The 20722-nt window shown below is 60.5% G+C and overlaps 1 protein-coding gene across 1 annotated transcript in view; it reads left to right on the top strand.

The window, feature by feature from the left end:
- NCLIV_064500 (hypothetical protein) overlaps positions 1-19472 on the top strand; it is a gene marked incomplete at both ends in the record, with an annotated part of 19607 nt that extends 135 nt beyond the window's left edge. Inside the window, 13 exons of the mRNA XM_003886001.1 lie at positions 1-521; positions 1329-1445; positions 1940-7061; positions 7801-8080; positions 8628-8798; positions 9216-9655; positions 10206-11883; positions 12409-12712; positions 13202-14144; positions 14533-16925; positions 17503-17711; positions 18139-18532; positions 19010-19472. The exon at positions 1-521 is cut by the window's left edge and continues 135 nt beyond it. Coding sequence (XP_003886050.1) covers positions 1-521; positions 1329-1445; positions 1940-7061; positions 7801-8080; positions 8628-8798; positions 9216-9655; positions 10206-11883; positions 12409-12712; positions 13202-14144; positions 14533-16925; positions 17503-17711; positions 18139-18532; positions 19010-19472 — 13035 coding nt within the window. The remainder of the gene's footprint in view (positions 522-1328; positions 1446-1939; positions 7062-7800; positions 8081-8627; positions 8799-9215; positions 9656-10205; positions 11884-12408; positions 12713-13201; positions 14145-14532; positions 16926-17502; positions 17712-18138; positions 18533-19009) is intronic.
- Positions 19473-20722: the final 1250 nt, after the last annotated feature.

The raw sequence follows: 20722 nt of genomic DNA, 5'->3' as shown, positions 1-20722 counted from the left end.
ACGGCCTCCTGTGACTCGCCTCGTGTTTCTTCCCGGCTTCAAGGAGACGGCGCGGCAGCGCGAAGAGCGTCATTTGCAGGGGAACGGCTGGAGAACTGTGAGAGAGAGAGGGACGCATACAGACGCCCCAAGCGACAGGGGGAGGACGAGGACGCAACGTGGGAGGGGAATGGGCTTTCGGAAGCGACGTCACGCAGCAGGGACACGCCGTATCTGCGGAAGGCCGCTGCGGCTGCACACGACGCGTCTCTGGTCCGACCGCGTTCCCGACAAGAAACACAAGGCGATCACGCAGAAGAAGGGAGAGTGACAAGGCCGTCGCTCGAGGGACCGGGTGTATCTGGAAACAGATCCGAGACACAAGAAGGCGAGGGCGTGCTCCGGGTTTCGAGGCGACCTCGTGAAGAAGAGAACGATTTGCGTCCGTGCACGAGCAAAAGGCGAACTGCAAAGCAAGTGACGGTTGCGTACATCTTAGGCAAAATTGAGACGGCAACCAGCGACGTGCAGAGGCAGATGTGGTAAGTTCGAATCACGGATGCAGCACGACTGCATGTAGCGCTGGCGCTCTGATCCGCGACGGTCGCGGTCCCCTTTCGGCGTGTCTCAGAAACATCGACTGGGTCCGGAGAGGCCCGGAAAACACCCGCATGCGTTTCATACACGCTTATCTTTGCTTCGGCTCTCGTGGGTGTGTTGTGTGCCTTTGCCAGGTCGCTCCTCGTTGTGCGTCTTTGTGAATCGGCGGGCGCTGCGTTTTCCTCGTCGTCTTCTCTTGGCCTTCTTCGTCCGTTGCTTCGTGTATTAGGCGAGACATACCTTCGAGTTTTAAAGTCCCTGTTGTCTCTCGGCCTGTCGTCCGGCCGTCGCACAGCGTCAGCCAGCCTGCTGCTTGCTCATCTTGTCGCTCTCGCCCAAGCCCTGAGCAGCCTCTTGCTCCTCCCGCTGTATCCCCGTCTCCCCTTGAACCGTGCGGGGACCGGAGGGGGAAGCAGAGACACGAGGCAGGCGAAACGAATCAAAGAAGCGGGGAGCGCCGTGGCGGCGCAGGATACAGCGAGAGGGCAGCGAGACAGAAAGACAGGGAAAGCACGCAGAGAGAATGAAGCAAGGCGGGAGAGAGCTGAGATTCTCTGGAGGACCAACAGGACTTCAGCTTCCGGCGGAGAGAGACCGGACAGCCCCTCTTCCTATTCGCCATCGTCCGCTGCCTCAGCAGCCGGATCGGCTTCATCTCCTTCGTCTGCACGCGTGCCAGGTGTCAAAAGAGAAAAGGGACTAAAGATAGAGCCGGAAAGGGAAGGCGAATGCGACCGCGTTCTCGACAGCGATGACGAAACCGACAGCGACGACGAAACCGACAGCGACAACGAATCTTTCTCCTGGCAAGTCCCCGTTGTGAGCAGTCAGCTTCTCAATCAGGCGGCAACCATTTCAACGCTGAAGTAAGTGGCGGAAAAAGAGGGAACGTCGCTGTGCGCGAAAACCACGGAACTGCCGGCGGCCTGCCGGCCGGCATCGCCTTGCACCCGAGATGTCCGTAGTTCGGGCTGACGCAGTTTTCTCAACTTTTCAAGGTCCGCTATTCGCTCGTGGTGCCTTCGACTGGGACCGGCCATGGATACAAAACGTGCACAGGAACCGCGCGGGTGTCTATCGCATGCATTCACGTGTGGGATAGTGCCATCTCATCTCGTCACACGTGAACCACTGGGCGTGTTTAAGCAGAGACTCCATCCGTGGCATCTGTCTCCCTCTGTTCAATACGCGGTGCGCCAGTCTCTCCGGCCGATTTGCTGAAGGCGGCGTTTGCGCGCCGCGAGTCCAGGCTGCTCAGGGAAGCCGAGGACTTACGGCACCGGACATCCACTCCTCCACCGACGCCCAGCGGTCTTGTAAGGGTCGTGGCTCTCTGTGCTTGATTGCTTTTCATTTTCAGGTGCGGCGCCCTGGGGGAAGAGGTTTTGGAGGCGGCGCCTTCGCTCGTCGGGCCCGCGGCTTCCGCATCGTCGGCGACATCCTCTTCTCTCCCTGAGTCTCTTCTTTTTGTCTCGTTGACTCACGCAGGCGCTGTGCTGGATTGTCTGGTTCAGCAGCAAATGCAGGCGACCACGGCTGCGTCTTTGGACTCGGGAGATTCTTCGTCGCTCGCGTTCTCGCCGCACTTTGCCTTTGCCTCGTTCTCGCGCCTTCTCCAACTCCTGCTTCTTCTTCTCCCTCGGGAGTGCACACGCGCCGCCGTTCCTCTGCTTCTAGCCCCGCCCTTCCTTCCCACCGGCGCCTCCCTGGTCTCTGCGTCTCCTTCTGTGCCAAGCCACCGCAGCCCTCGCGTAGGTGCCCGGCCGTTTACCAGTCCTCCGGCGGTGTTTTCATCCTCCCTGTTTCCCCCGTCTCCGTGGCTGCTGGAGCTGTTCTCGGTTCTCTTCCTGCGCCAGCCGTCCCGAATCTCTCCCGCCTCAACCGATTCGCTTCTGCGGTATCTTCTTCCCCACGTCCTGTCGCCTGCCTCGGCTGGCGGTGCCGGCCGGCGACTGGATGCGGGAAAGAAGCGAGACGCGAAGCATGGCGGCGCAAGGAGCAAACAGGGGGAGCCCGCCGTGACGGAAGGCTCGGCGGTTACAGAGCACCCGATGGCGAGGCTGTGGATGCCCTACGCGTTTGCCAGGCCGCTTGCGTCTGCGTCGGCTTCTCGCACATGCGCAGCGTGGACGTCCCTCGCCTCGCTCTCCCTCTGGTCTCTATTTCCCTTGCTCCTCCGGAACATGGCAACGCCTGGAAGCGGGCGAGCCCTAGACGACGCACGACTCGGTGGTCCTTTGCCGCGTGCGTCTCCCGTCGACGCGTTGGCCTCGGGGACCGGCCCGATGTCGAGTCCTCTTCCGCTGCGCGTTGCGGGCTCAAAGGCTTCGGCGTCAAACCCAGTTTGTGACGCTTCCTGTCCCCCGATGAGAGGACAGACTCTGTCGCTCACGCGTTTCTGCGACCTTCTCTACTTCCGGTCTTCGTGCCCATCTGCCTCGCCTCTCCTGCTCTCGCCTGGGCCTCCTTACCCCCCCACGGCACACCTTCCTTCGTCTCCCTTCTTGCGTGTCTCTGCGTCGTCTTTATCTCCATGTGCAAGTCCCTGTTCGGTGGGCAGCGGCTCGTCCTTCGCATCGCGCATAGGTCCCCGAGGAGACACCGCTGTCTCCAGCGCGTCGCCGGCGTCTCCGCACAGCCCCAGCGGGGAAGATTCGATTTGTCCGCACCCGCTGTCTTGTTCGCTCCAACACGCATCGCCCGCCCTGGCCTACAGGGAACGGCATCAAATTTCCCTCTCGCTGTTGCTTCGCCTTCGCCGACTCTCAGAAGCGTCCCGAGCCTCTCCGCTCTTTGGGCAGCCACGCAGGGGTCCATCTCCCGCGGGTTCTGCTGGCTTCGCGGCATCGGCCGATGGCGCTTCGTCGTCTCCTCTGGGCGGGGTGGCGTCTTCTGCGTGGTCTCGCTGGCAAATGGAATTTCGCTTTAACGATGTCTCGTCTCTCTTCCGGTTTGCTCCAGTGCCTCTCGCTCCGTCGCTCTCCTGCCTCGTCTCTCCTCACGTTCTCTTCACTGCTCGAGAGCCGCCGTGGGCGGCCTCACCGGAACCTTCCGGCGACGCGCCGGGCTTCAGTGGGGGCCTTCCCCGGGTCGTGCCCCGTGAGAGTCTGCATGCGGCTGCCGCGAAGGCGACGGCAAGCTCGGGAAACCCGAGGGGCGATCTGTACTCCTCAGCGGTCACAGGCGCGCCGCTCGCGACCGAGACCGCTTCACTCAGCTCGCGCTTCCCCGAAAACGTCATTGCTGTTTTCTACAGAAGTCACGTGCAGTGCACTCTGGCGGTGCTCGCTCTCTTCCGGACCAGAGCGGAGGGCAGTCAAAGGCGATCTCGACGAGGGACGGACAGGGGGGACTCCCGCGACGACTCGCGGTCTGGTCGCAAGTCGCCTGGTTCTGCCAGTCAGTGCTTTGCCACTTTCGGTTCGTCCTCGGAGTCTCCCAACACGCTCCCCCCGTGGGAAGCAACGCAGCTCATCCCCACAGTGTCCCTCTCGGATGCAGTGGCGGCGGCCTCTCGGTTTCTGCGATCTCTTCGCATTGCCTCACTTGTCCTCCCCGCCGAGCTCTGGGTGTCGCCTCTCCCTAGACGCACGCGGCGCCGCGACGCGCTTCGTCATACCGTCCCTGCATCGCCAACCTCTGCCTCCGACACCGACGTCTGCGCAAGGCGTCAGCGGGCGGAAAAAAGTCGCAGGTCGACAGCCGATGGTGCCTCAGACTCCTCTGAGTCACAGTCGGCTTCGGCGCGCTCTTCTTCGTCTGATCCAGACGATGCATGTGGCAGAGGCGGCTCCAGGAAGTCTCCGGCACGGCGGCCGCTTGGCGCGTGGAAACAGGAGAGGCGTCGTCGGAAATCCAGAGCGAGGCATCGCGAAACAGCAAAGGGACGATGTGGCAAGAGACGCCGCTGGAGGCCGCTCGCCCCCTGTGCGGCCGGGTGTGCCACGTGGCTAGCGATCGACTGTTTGCTTTGCCTCTTTCTTCGCGCCCTCGACCCTGCGCACACAACGAGGGCCTGTGGCGGTTTCTGGCAGGGAGCACGAGCTGCCGACGCGTTTGCCGCGATTTCACCGTCGACAGTGGCTTCTGCCGATTCCTCGGCGACTCAAGAGAGGCGGCCAGGACAGGCTGCGCGGACCGACGCACACGTGGCGCGGCCCGAAGACAGCAGTGGAGGCTGGCGAGTCGCCCCAGGCTCCGGTGTGGCGCGCGGCGACGCCTGCAGGCCAGAGGCGCGTTCGAGAGCTGAGTGTTTGGACGAAGACGCGTCCGAGGCCAGGACGCTTCGATCGGTTGGAGCGAACGGAGAATCGGTGTCAGACCCGGTGGGGAAGAAACTGTGGCGGCATGCGGTTTCGTGCGAGGACACTGCCGAAGCGCAGCAACTGAGAGAGACAGCTGGCGATGCATCGGGCAGTCGAGAGAGTCCGTTAGAGAACCGGTGTCAGGCGGCGCTCGACCCGCGGCATGTCGAATCTCTGTGGAAACTTTGGACGGAGAGTTTCGTGCTTCTCCAGTCTCAGGGCTTGCCGTTCCCCCCAGCCTGCTTCGCCTGCGACTCGGGGCTCGCCTCAGAGTCGCTGCCTTTCCGGCGACCCAAAGGATTCGCGGGCGTGCCGGCGGCTGTCGACAGAGGCGCGGCCGATGGCGCGGACTACGGCGTGGCGAGAAACACCCGACTGAGCGTGGAACGCACGGCAGACAGCAGCCTGGCATCAGGCGGCCCCGCAGATGAAGGCACGAGGAACGGGGGTCGAGACGACGGGTCGGAGTGTTCGCTTGCCGGTCTGATGTTGGGCGGCTGTGAGCCACAGGCCGACCGCGCGGCGGTGCATGCAGCGGATCGCCGCGAGGGACTTGGAACCGAAACGGCTAGGTGTCAGATGAAAGCGGACTTGTCGAGAGGATGTGGGTCAGAGAGCGACAGCAAGCTGGGTGAACGGATGGCGGTGGAGAGCTGTGGGCAGTGGGGGACGCGGACAATTCCGGAGACTGCGGCAGCAGGGATTGGAGCGTACTGGCGACTGTACAGCTTCGCCTCGAGTCCGAGGCTCACCTGTCTGCATTTTCAGCTTCTCGCGAGTCTTGTGGTCGCGAGTCTCAACAGTTCCGGCTCGGTGCCGTCGTCTGCAGCGAGTGACAGCCGAAGACGGAACGCACTAGGTTTGAGCATTTCGCCTTTCTTTGGAAGCGGGTCTCTGGCGGCCCAAACACCCGAGGCCAGTTGGACACAAGAGAGCGAAGAAGGCAATAAAGCGCACGTCGAGGAATCCCGCGGAGGCCTGGGGATCCACAGCGACCAGGATGAGAGAGGCGAGCGGGGTCGTGCGTCGTCTGTGTCTTCGTCGGCGTCGAAGAGAAACGGCGGAGTCGGTCGGCAGCTGGCGAGGCCGGGTCTGGGAGAAGCCGACACCTCGATGGGAAAAGAGACACGAGAGACGGACGTCGCGCGAAATGAGCTGCTGCCGTCTCCCTTCACACTGTTGCGTCTGTTGCTGGCTTCACTCTCCGTCTTCTCAACCGCCGCGTCGACACCCGCTAGCTGTTTCTGCCCCTGCGCCGCTTGGCCGGCCGCTCCCGATGTGCAGCTCACCATCCCTGGAGACACGAGGAAGCGCCCTGCATCTGACGGCTTTTTCGCCGGTACACACGAGCGTGCATGCGCCACAAATGGAGAGCTCGTCGGCTGGTGCACGCGAGAAACGGAGAGAGACACCCATATGGAAGAGCGGGGTGGAGACTGTGAGGACCGGCCACGCAGCAGGGGTGAACGCCCACGCTCCTTTTGCGACGACGTGAGCACAGACAAGACACGCCAGCAGGACTGGAGCTGTGGAGGCGACCCCGGCGCGGATGTCTCCCGTTCCTCGGCGGGGGCTGCCCCGTCTGCAGACTCGTGTTCGCGTGCGCCTCTTCGCCACCGGCCTCTATGGGCTGTGTGCATCGAGCTGTTGCATGCGCTCGTCGCAGGAGCCTCCGCGTCGTCCATCGTCCAAATTGTGGCGGCGGGCGGCGGCACTGGATCCGGCAGTTCTCGTCGGACGTCCGCGGATTCCATCGCTGAGGATGGGGACGTCTCCGTTCGTCTAGCAGGCTGCAGATCTTCTTTTTTGAATGGGCGAGACGGTCAAGAACGTCGAGCTGATCGCGCGCCGCAGGAAACCTTACAGCGCGAAATAGAGGCAGCGCACCATCAATCGTTATCGCGCTCTCCTCCGTCCCCCGCGACACTCGCGCCTCCGTGCCCGTCGCCTTCCACCAGGCCTTTAGAGGCGCTTTGGGCTGCGGGTGGCGGTCCAGCGGTTTTCTACTATTATTTTGATTGCATGCCTGGAGCCGGTGACGAGAATCCTATTCACTGTTTCTCCGATACCGAAAGCGAGACGAAGTTCCGAGATGAGGAATACAGTCGAAGGCTCGGTCTGTTGGACGCAGCGGCGAGCCTCATCGGAATGGAGACGCCCCTCGCTCTGCTTCAGCCGGTGAGATGAGAGAAGAACCGCTATAGGGCAAGGTTGAGGTTCGTGTCTCCCGTGGTGGCTATATGCGCAGGCTAAGGCGTGCGACATTCAACCTGACACATAGCTGGAGACCTCGCTTCTTGTTAGAGTTGAGCGCGATCAGAATGCTAGTGGTGTGGCTAAGGAGGGGTTTGCCTTGGCACGGACTCGACAGTATGCCGAAGAAAAGGACAAAGTGCAGGAAGGCGCAACGGGCAAGATCCGGTCCACGAAGTGAAGATCGTGAGAGGCAAACAGCTGTAGAAACCAGAGGGAGGGATTCCGTGGAGGGGTGGAGGGCCACTCATGCGGACCCTTGCAGGGAACCATGTCAAACGTAGCAGAGAAATGCCGGAAACGGGAAGCCAATCAAAGCCGCGGAAGCTGGGTAGAAGGGGTAAGTGGGAGTTTAGCGAACAGCATGACTCCCGCGGCCATCGGAATTCCCATCTAGGTCCTAGGGGTCTTGCGAGCGTGCCTCTCTCGCCGTGTTGAGACGGGCATCCGACACGGAACCGCGAACCCAGGAGCATCGCGGGACAATGCCCTGAGTTGTCGCGTGTCTAGCGTCCGCGCTTGTGCTAGGGCCCTGTTGGTGCGCGGCATCAGAGCTCTGTTCTGTGTGTTTCTCGTTTTTTTCTCGCCCACGGCCCTGTGCCTTCTCGTCGCTTGTGGCTCGAGTGGTGCATGCGTTTTCGATTTGCGGGTCTGTCCTTTTTAGCCGTTTCTCGCGTGGTTGGTGACAACCGCCGCAGGCCTCGTTGTGGCTGCTCCTGCTGCGTCGGCGACTGAAGTCGGAGCAACTCTCCTCGCGGTCGCGCAAGGCCTCCGTCGCCTGCTGGATTCTTTCCAGGACGGGGACTCGAACGCACCCGCACGAATCGAGTTCCCGCCTTCCTCCTCTTCACCTGCGTCTGCTTCCTCGTGCCCCGCCTCGGAGACGACCCCGTCGATAGGCGCTCTCTTGTGTCGCGCCTTCTTCATTCCGCTCGACGACACTGGTGAGGTTCGCCCGAAGCGCGGTTCCAGGTTCTTGCATGGCCGCACCCGTGCACAGTTGCCAGCGAGCCTTGTTCGCGTGTGGTGCGCTCTAATGCGGTTGCTGGTGTCGCGCAACATCGTTTGTCATTGGCTTCGGGTGGAGACGCGAAAAGTGATTGATAAACTGAGACAGTCGGACAACTGTGTAGACGCACGCCTCACGTGCGCCGTGTAGAGTTCACTTCGCTTCTTCCGAACAGCGCTGCGATGAACTGAAGACGACATGCGTCTCAGCAGGACGCACAGGTGGTAGCACCAAACCGAAAAAGACGCGCACATACGCGACTCCCATCCGACCACGCAGGACAGCGTGAAGGCCCTGAAGCCCGTGCTTCCTGGTGTCGCCCACGAACAGGTGCGGCGTCGTCTGCGCAAAACCAGGCCGCCTTCGCCGCCCTAGGTGCGTGAGGGCCATCGCGTGATCCTTCGTCGCTTGTCTCCTTCCTGTGTCCTGCTCGGTTACGGACGTTTCGATCCACGCCCCAATCATTCTCCCTTCGCATGCAGGGCTGCACGCGCTACTGGGCTCATGTTCTGCGCCGCATTCGCCGTTGTCCCCCGCTGCACGGTTTCTGCGGAGAGCGACAGAGGCCAAGAGCGTTCTCACCGCCATTGTGGAGATCTTTTCGGACCACCTTCCGGTTTCTGGCCAAGACGTCGATGAGCGCGATCCGCACAGTACGTCACGTGGGTGCCGACTCGGTTGCTTCTCCGTGAATCTGGCGTTCCCGTTGTAAAGTTCTGTGACTGCGTCGTTCCATCGGTCCCTCTGCCTGTGTGTCTCTCTCTAACTCGACCTAAATTTCTGTCTCCAATTCTGTATATCGCTACCGTTCTAGATCTATCCGACGCGCGCTCTCTCGATCTATCTGCATTTACCTATCTTTGCGTCTCAGTCGATATGCATCTGTATCTCTCTCGATGCTCTCCGCTCGGTCTCCCCTTTCGTTTGCGCGTGCCTAGCGATGCGGCTCCGTGCCGTTTCAGAGCCTCGGCGGGCTCCCTTGCGGGTCCACTGACGCTCCGTCTGCCTGGCCCTGCATGCACCATCGCTGCCACTCGCGTCCGGTTTTTGTCGTTCGTTTCTTTCTCCAGCCCTGACTCTAGTAGGCCAGTTGATAGCGGAGCTTCTCGCGCTCGGACGGCGAGAGCAAGAGGCCGTGGGCAAGGAAGTTGTGGATGTCCTCGCCTCATTGATCGTCGAGAGAAATGCGCCGCTGCTTCTGGGGAGAGACCGCGAAGGGGCGGGGAGCGACGACGGCCAACCGCCTGGCGATTCGGTCGACGAGTGCAGGGACGAGGAAAATGAGCAGGCCTGCCGAGTAGGTGGAGAGCAACGAGACAGCACAAGAAACACAGAAGCATCGGTCGAGACCGGCGGCAGGGGACGCGAGGGAAGCGGCACGAATGATGTCGAAATCTGGGTCCTCTCAGCAGCCGCTCGAGACGAGAGGCAACGGCGACGCCGAAACAGAGACGAGGACGCGCTGCTGCAGGATAACACAGACAACCACTTGGAACCCACTATGGCTGAGGTGAGGCCCCACTAGCTGCAAACAACTCAGAGACGACCAACGCAGACCTGAGCCTAGAAACTGGCCGCGCTCATCCGGTCTCGCGTCGCCGTTTTTTCGGGGGGCACCAGGGTGTTTTTCCTCTGTAGGGACAGAAAAGCACGCGGCGTCGCGCAGAGACGCCACCAACAAATTTACGTTGAAACAGTTCTGGGAACCATCACCAGATCCGCCGCAGGTGGGCTGCAGGCGCTGAACCTGTTTGGTTCCTCCAGCGGTCTGCGTCTCGCCGCACACTGCCCCGTCTTGAGTGCATTCCGTGTTTTCGGTCTTCCCGTACGGTGAGGAAGCCAGGCTGTCGCTGGTCTCTCCTTTCTTCGCTGAGTGCCTTAGAGCGTCGTTCCAGGGGGCGGTGGTAGCCCAGGACGTTTCGTCAGCGTTTTGGTCCACAGGCATGTTTCCCACATCGCGCGTACGCTCCATGCAGGTGCATGGCGACCCGTGTTAACACAGCTGATGGCGCACCGTGCATTGCGAGCGCCCTTCTGCGCGTCCGCACTTGTGCCTTCAGGTTTCCCTCAGGCTGGCCCCGTCGACGGTTTGTGTCTTGTTGGAGGCGTTCGAAGCCGCGGACGTCTTTCGCGACCTCCTGAAACCCGTTCAGCGTTCACTGGCGTTTCGACTCAGCCTGTGTGCCTCGTACGTTGGCGGCAACCTGCTTGCTGGGCTTCGGCGTTCCTCTTCACGTCTCTCTCGTCTTTCTTCCTCAGCTCGTGGTGCTAGCACAGAGCCGTACCCCTCTGCGTGCGCGCGCTCTCCTTCGTCAGCCTCGCAGTCGGCTTCGAACGCCTTCGGCTCTGCTCTGGGCGGCCCCGAAGTCGATCGGCAGGCGTCGAAGCCTACCATCGGGGGAGTCGGGGGCCGCACGCATGCAGGCAGGCCTCGACCCCAGGTTCAGCCGAAGGCCTTGACGAAGGAACGAAACCCGACGGACTGGAGCCACGGCTACATGCCGTGTGGAGACATCGTCGCTCTTCTGGCCCTCTCGGCTGCATGCGTCGGCGTCCCCGACTTGACTGGGGATGCTCTCTGGGCGCTGATTCAGGGCTACGCTCTGGCGGAGGCAGCTGAAGCTTCCGTGCTCTCAGCCGGATCCCTCGAGGCGGCGCCCGGGACCCGCTGCTTGCATTCAGACCCGTTGGGGCCTTCATCGGATCGCGCCGTGTTGCCTTTGTCTCTACGCCAAGAAGGCCGCCAGCGGACCGGGGCAATCCGTCTTGTGGACCCTGACCGCGCCGCATACACAGCGCGTGTGAAGAGAGAACGACGAGACAAAGACGGAGACGGGCAGCCAGCAGAAGCAGGGAACGAGGAAGCCTATCAATGGGACGAAGACAGAGACGCTGCCATCGCTCTGCAGATTTTGTCGGTTTCCCTATCCCGGCTCGCGTCGCCATTGACAGCTGCCTTGTCCCACGTTCTCTCGTTGATCGCACACCGCCAAAACTTCCCTTCGGTTCGGGAACTTTTGCTTTCGCACCTCCCTTTCTTTCTGGTCCAGTGGCTGTCTCTGCGAAGGCGGATCCGCAGGGGCCAGGACGCGCACCCGAGTCTGCGGTCAGGTTTCGAGAGGAACCTGGCGCCTTCGTCGAGCGCGGGGTCTTCATCGCGCGAGGGTGCAAGGCACACGCCTCAGGCCGTTGAGCGCGCACACGCTGAGCCTTTCACGGGCCTCGCACGCCCTAGGGCGGGCCTTCAAGGGCTGACAGCGGGCGCTGAACAGGAAGACAGCGTCGATGTTGGCCACGAATGGAGACTGGTGGTCTGGCCTTGGAGTGCCTTGGCATCTCTCTGTTCTTCCACCTCGTCCCGGTCCTTGGATTGCGGAACGCGGCGATATGCATCGGTGAGGACTCCGGCAGGAGCAGCCGAACATGGCGACGGGAGAGATAATCAAAGAGCCGGGAACCGACAAACGCCTTACCACGGAGATTCGCATGTGCTGGAAAGGACGGAGGACAAGCGGATCAAGCGCATCGATGACGCCGACCACTGGGGAGCCTTCGGCGACGACACCGGCGACGGAGAAGGAAGAGAAGGAAGGTGGAACGGTGCGCGTTCCACTAAGCTTGCCTCTTTTGAGGACGAAGGCGACTGGACCCGGGGGCGGTTGCCGGCGGGGCGACGAAGAAGCCTGCCGGAGGCTGCACGCAGATTCCTGTACACGCATGCAACCACGCTCCTAGGAGGTAAACCAAGCGAAATCGGAATTGCAGTCGGCGCACGCTGGCTGTCGAGAAAGAGACGCCAAAACCGCTGGCAGCTGTTTTGCGAGGGACAGGGAAGGAACGGGGTAGCGAATGAAAAACATGGCGTCTGTGGTGACAAGGTCTCCGTGCGTCAAACGAAGAACGGAAGGTGCCGGGACACCACATAAATTACGTCGAAGCAGTCTGAGAGGAAACACAGAGTGAACGTAAACAGCGTACAGTGAGAGGCAGTGAAGTTGACCCAGCTCCCAGAGGAACGCAGACCACGCGACACAAACCGAAAAGGCGCCACGTACACAGCATGGACAGCTCTCGTGCTTCCTGGGTTCTGGCCGGTTGCGCATGCTTCCGGAACACGTATTTACACCTGCGCACACGCGTACATACATATACATATGTGGATATGTTTGGTGTTTCGTAACCCATCTGAGCAGGTGCACGTCCTCGCGCAGATGCCAAGGTATGACATAGAGCAATGCCGGGTCTTCGCTCTGTTTCCTTCAGCCTGTCTCGTGTGTGGCATGGACTCGGTGGAGGCGGCGGACTTCGTGGAGGCGGCGACGGGCATGCGAGAGGAACGACCCCGTTTCTGGGAGAGGCGGGGTTCGGTCGTCCTGGCGGGGTGTCTGCTGACGCCGCACTACTCTTTGCCTTTCTCGTCCCGTCAGGCGCCTTCCCCTCGGTCTTCAGATAGCTCGAAGAGGCGTGCTGCAGACGACAGATCTAGCTGCGAGGAAGGGGAGCTCCGACCGACATCCCCTCAAAGGATCCCAGACTGCGATGGCTATATCTTGCCGGCGGTTGCCAGGTACGCCTCTGATCAGCCCGTCATGAGGGCATGTGGGGAGGGGAAACGAAAGGCTGGGAAATCAAAGTCGACGCGAAAAAGCAGTGCGCCACGAGAGGAGCAATCGGATTCACAGAAGATACGGGAGAAACAACGGACAGGCGTCCCCAGCGCAGGTGGATCCCGCGAGACCTACACGCACATATGCGTGCAAAAATGTATACGTGTTACCGTAGACCTGTATATATATGTATACATATACATATTATATGTATATATATAAATATATATATATATATATAAATATATATATATATATATACGTCATGCTGTCGAGTTGATGGTTTGATAAAGGTAGGTGGCAAATACGGTTTACGCACATATGGGCTGATGGAGGTAAATTCAAAGTCAGGCATGGAACGGTGTGTTTCGAGATTTGGACCGAACCTCCGTCGTGGGTCGTATATACAGCCGATATTCGCGTCTGTCGCCGGTTTGTGTCTCCGTCAGACTCGTTCTTAACTTCTCCAACTGCCGAGGGTTTGCACCGCTCTCGTTCATCACCGCCTGCGCGTCGCTCGCGCAATGCCTGAACATGAACCCTCAAGGAGACAGCACTGAGGCTGCTGAGGCAGCGAACGCGGGAACAAACTCTGGCCAGCCTTCCGCTGGTTTCCCTCTCGCGTCTTCCTTCGCTGTCGCTTCTTTCTCGGATCGGGCTTCTATCTCGGGCGCTCCTGCGAAGCTAGCAGCTGGTGTCACAAATGCGAGCCAGCGCGCTGTTTTCGGGCGGCGGTTCCCCTCGTTCTCGCGCGACTGCCTCGAGCCTCACTTCTTCGTGTTTCTCCTCTCGCTCGAGTACAGTCTGCGTGCGCAAAGTGCGCCGCCAGCATCTCCCCTCGCCGACGCTTCGACGCTTCTCGGCTTTTCGTCATTGTGTGCGGGCGTCTCAACTGGAAGGGCGAGCGACGGCGGGGAAGGCAAAGGAGGCCTGGCTGCTTCCGGGTCTCTCGCGAGACATCAGCAGCGATTTCAGCTTCTCCTGGAGGTGGCCGAAGTCGTGCTACCGTGCGCTTTCTCCTCCGGTGCTCGGTTGCATGCGTTCCTCCTGTTTCTGCTCCGACTCCTCCTCTCTCCCCTTGCCTGCTCAGCCAACCGCCGCCCTCGCCAGAGAAACGTGAAGACAGGGTCGCCTCCTTGGGCACCGTCACCGGTCCCCTCTGCGTCTGCTTCGTCTTGTGTTTGGCCTCCTTCCGATGCGTCGGCATGCGTGTTGTTGGAGACCGCGCGAAGGCAGACGCGCGACATGCAGCAGGGAGGAACTGACGTTGCTTGGCAGCAGACCACGTGGGTTGTCGAGGCTGAGGAGGCGGAGCAGACCAAGTTCTCGCAGCTCCTTCTCACGATCTTCCTGGCAGTCGTCGCTGGAGCCTCTTCGGCAACTCTTCGAAACGTAGGAATCAACGCATGCAATTTGGAAACGACTCAGGGGAAACCGGGAACAAACGCACACCATTCCCGGTTAACGGACAGGCGGACACGCGGCTTCAGCAGACGAGCGAGAGCGACACTTGCATTTGCCATCGCTGACTCGTGCGTGCGGCCGAAGACGACCAAACACTGTCTGTGTAGCCCTCGCGAGGCCGCCTCTTGGTTCCTCCTGTTGCGCGAGCCTACCGAACGCATGATCCTCTCAGCTTCTTTAGCTTCAGCCCGGACTGCCTTTGCTGTCGCCTACGTTTGCTAAAGCGCGGGGCTCTCTTCTCTGCTTTGGCCTCTGTCTGTTTGCTTAACGTTCCTAGCCTTCGCTTCTGCTGCCCCTGCTCTGTGTGTATCGACAGGCCATGTCCGTGTCGTCTCCATCCAGGGAGAAGGCCCGAGAGGCCGCCCTGTCCGGTTCTTCGGAGAAATCGTCTCTCTCAGGAGATGCTCCATCGTCAGCTGTGCGTCGGTGCGCTCCTGCTTCCCTGTCTTCCGCGTCTTCTCTTGCTGCTTTGCCGTCCCCCTCGGTGCCGGTTTCGCGACCGCCCTCGTGGGAGAGTCGAGATTCTGGACAGCAAGGGGAGAGAGACAGGGGGATAGCAGGACGACGGGGCAGAAGCTGCAGACGCGCCACCGTACCCGGATCCTTCCCTTCGCCTCTCTTGGGTGCCCTCGTGCATGCACTCGTGGAGACATATGCAGACCCAGAGGGCCTCGTGGGGTCACTGGCGTCTCGCTCCACACACGTGCTGGCCATCTCTATCGAGGCCACCGGCGCACACGAAGCGCCGAATGGGCCAGACAGAGGGGAGTCGGATCGTCGCCCTTCGTCCGCGGCTTCGTCGCCTCCGTTCGCCTCATCGGCTTTCCAGTGCACCTGTGATGCGGCGAAGGAAGCCCACGCCTGCAGCGGAGAGGCTCCGCCGTCGTCGCACGCGCAGCGAAGGCAAGTTGTCGCCACCGTACACCGCTCGATCGGAGGCTCTAGCGAACCAGACGGGGTCATCGACGCATTGCCGGCCCCGCCGCTTCTTTCCTCTTGCCCCATCTTCATCCTTCTTCGGGCGCTGGTCACCCGCCTCTGTGGGCGCCCACCCGCCGCAGAAGAAGCGGGTGCTACGCGAGAACGGCACGGCCGCGCTGACCGGCGCGCGTTGCTGAGCGCTCGTTTCGGTGAGACTGCGGACGAGGGCGAAGCGCCAAACAACGCAGCTGTTCAGGCGGATCCATCACGCACCGGCGGCAGGCGATTCCAGATTCCCTCTCAGGCTACGTCTCGGGGGTCAGTGACCTCCTGTACTGAGGACGTCTCCTCGACCGACGCCTCCGTTCCTGCTTCCTCTTCCTTTGGTTTTTGTGCTCTGCCCGCACGCAGTAGACCTAGGCCTGCTTCGCTCGTTGTGGGGTGCGTGGGCTTACCTCTCGCGTCGCTCTTTTCCGTCCGCCCGCTTCTCCGCAAAGAGGCACGGGAGTCTCTCGATCTCCTCGCTCGCGAGGCAGCATCGCGTCTTGTTGGTGCAACCGCTGGGCTACCCGGCTCCCAGCGATCTGAGCCGGAGTCGCCGTGGAGTCGAGCCTCTTCGTTTCGCGCTCCTCCCCAGCCGGCGCTTGCTTCCGGAGACCAGGCACAGAGGCCCGACGGCGACGCACAGACTCGGGGCGACGCCCGAGAAGCCGGGGCTGCGTCCGGATCCGATTCGCCACTCAGCGGGCTCATCCAGACGGACCAGTGCGCACTAGGATTGCAGCGACTTGCTCGCCAACTGCCCTTCTCGTCAACAGTGGAGTGGCATCGTGCATGTGCAGCAGAGGGCCTCGTTCCCTCCGTCGCTCCGTCTGCGGGTTCGCCTTGGGGGTCCCGCCGCTGTTCGCATGCGTATGAGAGGGCGTCGACGCGGTCCGAGCACAAGTGTGGAGACGCCGGGGCAAGCGACACCGCGCGAAACGAGGAAGGGAACAACGGCGGCCACGTAGGCGAGCGGCGAACGTCGAACATCGGAGAGGACGAGGATGAAGCAGGTTTATCTGACGAGCATGCGGAAGCGTTCGTGGAGATGTGTCTGTCTCTGCATGCGCCGCGGCGCACGGCTGATATGTATGCGTCTTCCGGCCGCCAAGAACCGGATGAGGGTAACACCGACGAACTTCAAACTGTCGCTGGGAGACCCGTGTCGAGCACGCGCCCATCCGGTTTCCATCACGACAGCCCAGCCTGCGACCACTGGGGCACAGACCACGCATCAGCGCCATCGAACGCCGTTCCGTTTCAGCACTTTTGGGATGCCGAAAATATGCCATCTTCCCAGGCCTGGGCGCTACGTCAGTCGCGGCCTGTCTTTGCCGACCCTAGGCAAGAGGCCGCGTTCTACTCCAGAGTGTCCGCTGCCGCAGATGCGCTGGCGTCGGTGTTTCTTCTCTCCCAAGAACGGAAAGCAGAGTCGCTGCTCCTAGGCCTGGCCAATCGCCAACTGGCGCCGAGGCGTCGGCAGGGATCTTGCGAGAGTCTGTTTGCAGCTGCGCGTCCGCAGTCTCCTCGGAACGCCTCGAATGGACAGTCGGCCGACGCCGCAGAGAGCCGTGAAGACGCGAGGGACGCCAGAGCCCAATCTCTGTCTCCAAACGTTCTAAAAGCGCACCTTCTGCTCTACCTGTGTGGAGACACCGAAATCAACAAGACCTGGCGACACCTGGGCGCGAGCCTTCTCCTAACCCTGCCGCCTACAAACCTCGCGGCGCTGCGCGATGTGCTCCCGTACGCAGGAACGGATTCGGCGTGCGATGCTCTGCCGACAGAAAGTAGAACGTAGTCTCCACAAACCGAATCGCCTGCGCATATATAGTTGGTCGCACACGGATGTACCTGTGAAGCTGTGTCTGGTCACGTGCAACTTCGCGTATATTATATATTATATATATATATATATATCTAAATACATTCGGACGCACAAGTACATTCCGTTGAAGCGAGGTTGATGAGACGATACGAGGACACGGTGCTCATGTTTTAATCGTTGAGGCCGGTCTCTGCCGATCGTGGCTGCCTCGCCGTCGTCGTCTGTCTCTCGGCGTTTGTCTGTGGGTGTTCTTTTCGTTTACCAGGCCTGGCCGCCCGGCTTCGTGGGCCTCGATCTCCCTTCCTGGAGTGCGAGTTCAAGTAGCTCTATCTCGCTCCTGCATTGCTCTTTTAGAGATCCGCCTCGTCGCGTCTTTGTCCGTTTCTGTGTGCGTCCCCCCCTGAAACTCTCTCCAACTCTCGGTCTCGTTCTTCCGCGGACCCGCCCGTCGCTCGCCCATGTGTCGCCGCTTGCTTTGTATCTCATGGCCTGCAGGGTGCAAGACAGCCACGCCGAGAGGAGTCTCAGTGGCGCTTTGTCCTGCCACAGGTTGCTTTCACTCTTGTTTCGGTTTTTTGCTCCTTTCGCGGACGACGCGGCGGCGCGAAAGGGAACGCGGAGTCAGACGCGCCGGCTGTTAGCTCACGACGGAATCGAAGAGCCGAACGAAAAACAACACGTCCAGCCTATTCAGCTACTGACGGGTACGCCTTCTGCCCTCGTCCGCTACCAGAGAAATGATCTGCATGCATGCTGTCCGAGGTGCATAGATACACGTATATATATATATATATATATACATATATAATTATTAGGGACTATGACCTTCTGGAGACTGTCAGACGCCTGCTTGTCTGTGTGGGCCTTCTGGTGTCTTCGATGCTGGTCGAATTCGTTTGGTGCATGCATCAGCATGGGAATGTTCCGCGTGCATTCTGAATGCTCCTTGTCCATTCTGCGCAGCGTTTCCGCCTTTGGTTTGCGTCTGGGCTGAAGCCTGCACGAGGCACGACGGCCGTTTCGGTTTCGTTGTTCCCACACACCAACCTGGTACAACTCGGCTGTATCCCCATGGGAGCTTCCCGAGCTTCACCCTGTTCTCCGGTGTTGGGTTTGATTGTCGGTTCTTAGTTCTAGGCTTGGTGGCCACCAGCGCGACGCTTTGCGATCCTGGAGTTTCTCACGCGCTGAGGCTGGTCGCCCTGCTGTCTCTTCAAAACCTGCGCGCGCCAGCGGCGAGGCGTCTGTCTCCTTCCGTGTTCTCTTCCCTGTCTTCTGCCTCGCTGCTGTCGTCCGGTTTTGCGTGGGGCTTGCAAGAAAAGAGCCTTTCTGCTTCCGCGACCAACGAGAAAACCGCCAAGCAGGGGAGCGAGGAAGCCGAGCGAGGATCGGAACCCGACGGCGACGTTGATGATGTGGAAAGACTGGCAAGAACGATCGGCGGCGCGTCGCCTCTGATGGCTCTATTAACTTCCACAGTGGCGCAAATCACCAGAGAGAACGACGCTCCAGCCCTGTTGAACTTGTGCGTCTGGTTCACGTTCGGTGCCTTTGTTTCTCTGGCTTCATTCTGCGAATTCGGAGCGACGTGTCTCTTTGTGAACACCAACATGCGAGCACGCTGAGTTCCGCTCTTTCCGTAGTGCTCGCCTCTGCTTCTATGGGAATGGGGTTGTCCGCGCAGTCTGAGAAGGCACCTGTTGACGCACGTATCTGAAACGTGCTCGGTCTCCCCCATATTCACTCGTTGCCCTGGGTCTAGGTTCCACAGTCCGTTCTGCCGCACGCTTGTTCGTATTCCCCCGCCGTTTCTCCCTCCCCATCGCGCACTGGTGCTGAGTCCGAGAGAGTCGCGTCGGTCAGCTCGACGAGTCTTTTCCGCGCGTGGCCTGTTTCTCCTCTCGATTCTCCCGCTGTCTGGCGTCGTGCCCGTCGACGTTCTTCGGATTCGTGCTGCAATTCGTTTCACTTCTTTTTCCTCGGTCCTCTGTGCGCCTCCCAGTTTGTGCGCACAGATCCATCTTCAGCTTGGTATCCCTCTGTCGGGTCCGACGTATTCCCCTCTCACCGTCACTTCTTTTTTCCGGAGCACGGCGCACATGTGGCCGCCGGTGACCCTCTCCGAGCGGCCCCGGGCGTGGACGCAAAACGCGGGCGAATTCTTTGTCGCAAAGGGAGTCGCAGAGTCGTCTCTTTGCAGAGGCAACGCGACCCCGATGCCGCCAACGCCGTGGGTAGCACGTGTCGCTGCCAGCCTACTCTTCTTTCTGGACAAAACAGCTTCAGGCCAAATCCGAGAAGAGGACACTGAAGAGAGCGAAGGCGAAACCTCGCGAGATGCACCCATTTCGGTCGGTGCTGCGTCGGCGGTTTCGGACGCGGAAGACAGTGAGAACGAGGTGAGCAGAGAGCGAATACGGGCGCGGGGCTTTGTTCCTGCTCGGGACTCTTCACACTCGCGGTAGATGCTCGTGCGGGAGGATCTTTAAATCTTTCAATCCCTCCATAACTCTGTTGCCCGCACACATCTAGGTGGGTGGTCCCTCTAAATGTTCTCATATGTATATATATATATATATATTTATTTATATATATTTATATATATTTATATATATGTATATATATATGTAGGTTTTATAGGTGCTTAGAGATTTGTGGGTTGGGAATGAACATGCACCTTCTGTGTGTTTGGACTGGTTTCCAGACTGTGTCTGGTCCCGCTCGTCTTTCCGGCTAGAGCGCTTGTTGCCGCTTGGTTTTTTCCTACGTCTCCTGGCAGGATTCTTCGGCACCCTCCGGCGGAGCGTGCGTCGCCCCGGTCGCCTCCGCGGGCCTGTCGTTGTTTGCCTGTTGGGCGCCGTTCGCCTTTCTCTCCTCCCAGTTTGCCGAGCAGGCGTTTCCTCTTCTTCTCCTTTGCATGCTTCAGACGACCGCGCAGGCGTGTCGACACTTGGCGTTGGCGCTAAATCAGCATGTGTTTCTGCCGTTGTCGCAGCGGCTCAGCTCTCTCGCTCACGAGGCGTCGCCCTCGGATCTCGAGCCTTCCAAAACCGTGTCGGGATGTGATGCCTGCTACTCTGCGTCTTCCCTCTCCAGCGGCGTCGCTCGCCAGCAGGTTGATCGCGTGTGCGACGCCGACCGCAGTGGGATATGGAATAAGGAAGCAAAGACAGAAGGCGAAAGACTTGTCTCCTTCAGTTCGACCCCATCCGCGACGCCCGCAGCCGGATCCCTCGCGTATGCCGACCACCTCGCCGCAGCAGGCCTGTGTGTGAAGGCCTTGCAATTTGTTCGCGTCTACGTTTCCCACGTGGCCGGTGGGGCGGCTCCAGGGATCCTTCGCTCGCGCCAAAAGAAGGAGGCGAGAGGCGCCAAGCCGAAGAAGAAGAGGGAGACAGAAGGGGAGAAACTCGCCGACACGAATAAGAAACCCAAATGCGGAGTGGATGACACAGCGTTGCCAACAAGGGTTACCCATAAGGGTGGGGACGCGAGCTTTGGGGAGAACTCGAAGGCCGAGCGATCCGAAGCGAATCGAAAACCAATCCGTGATGCAGAGACCTCAGGACGAGACGCCACCACGAACGGCTCGGCGACGGGTCTTGCGTCTAAAGAACGGGGCTGCCTGGAGCGGCGGCGTCCTTCGAGGGGCAGCGCCCAGGGAGGCAGCAGCGATGGGGAGAATACGACACCAGGCGGGAGGCGCGACGCAGTG

The sequence above is a fragment of the Neospora caninum genome, chromosome XII (assembly GCF_000208865.1).
Source record: "Neospora caninum Liverpool complete genome, chromosome XII".
Classification (NCBI taxonomy): domain Eukaryota; phylum Apicomplexa; class Conoidasida; order Eucoccidiorida; family Sarcocystidae; genus Neospora; species Neospora caninum.
The sequence above is the reverse complement of the archived record's forward strand: the minus strand, read 5'-3'. Positions and strand labels throughout refer to the sequence as shown.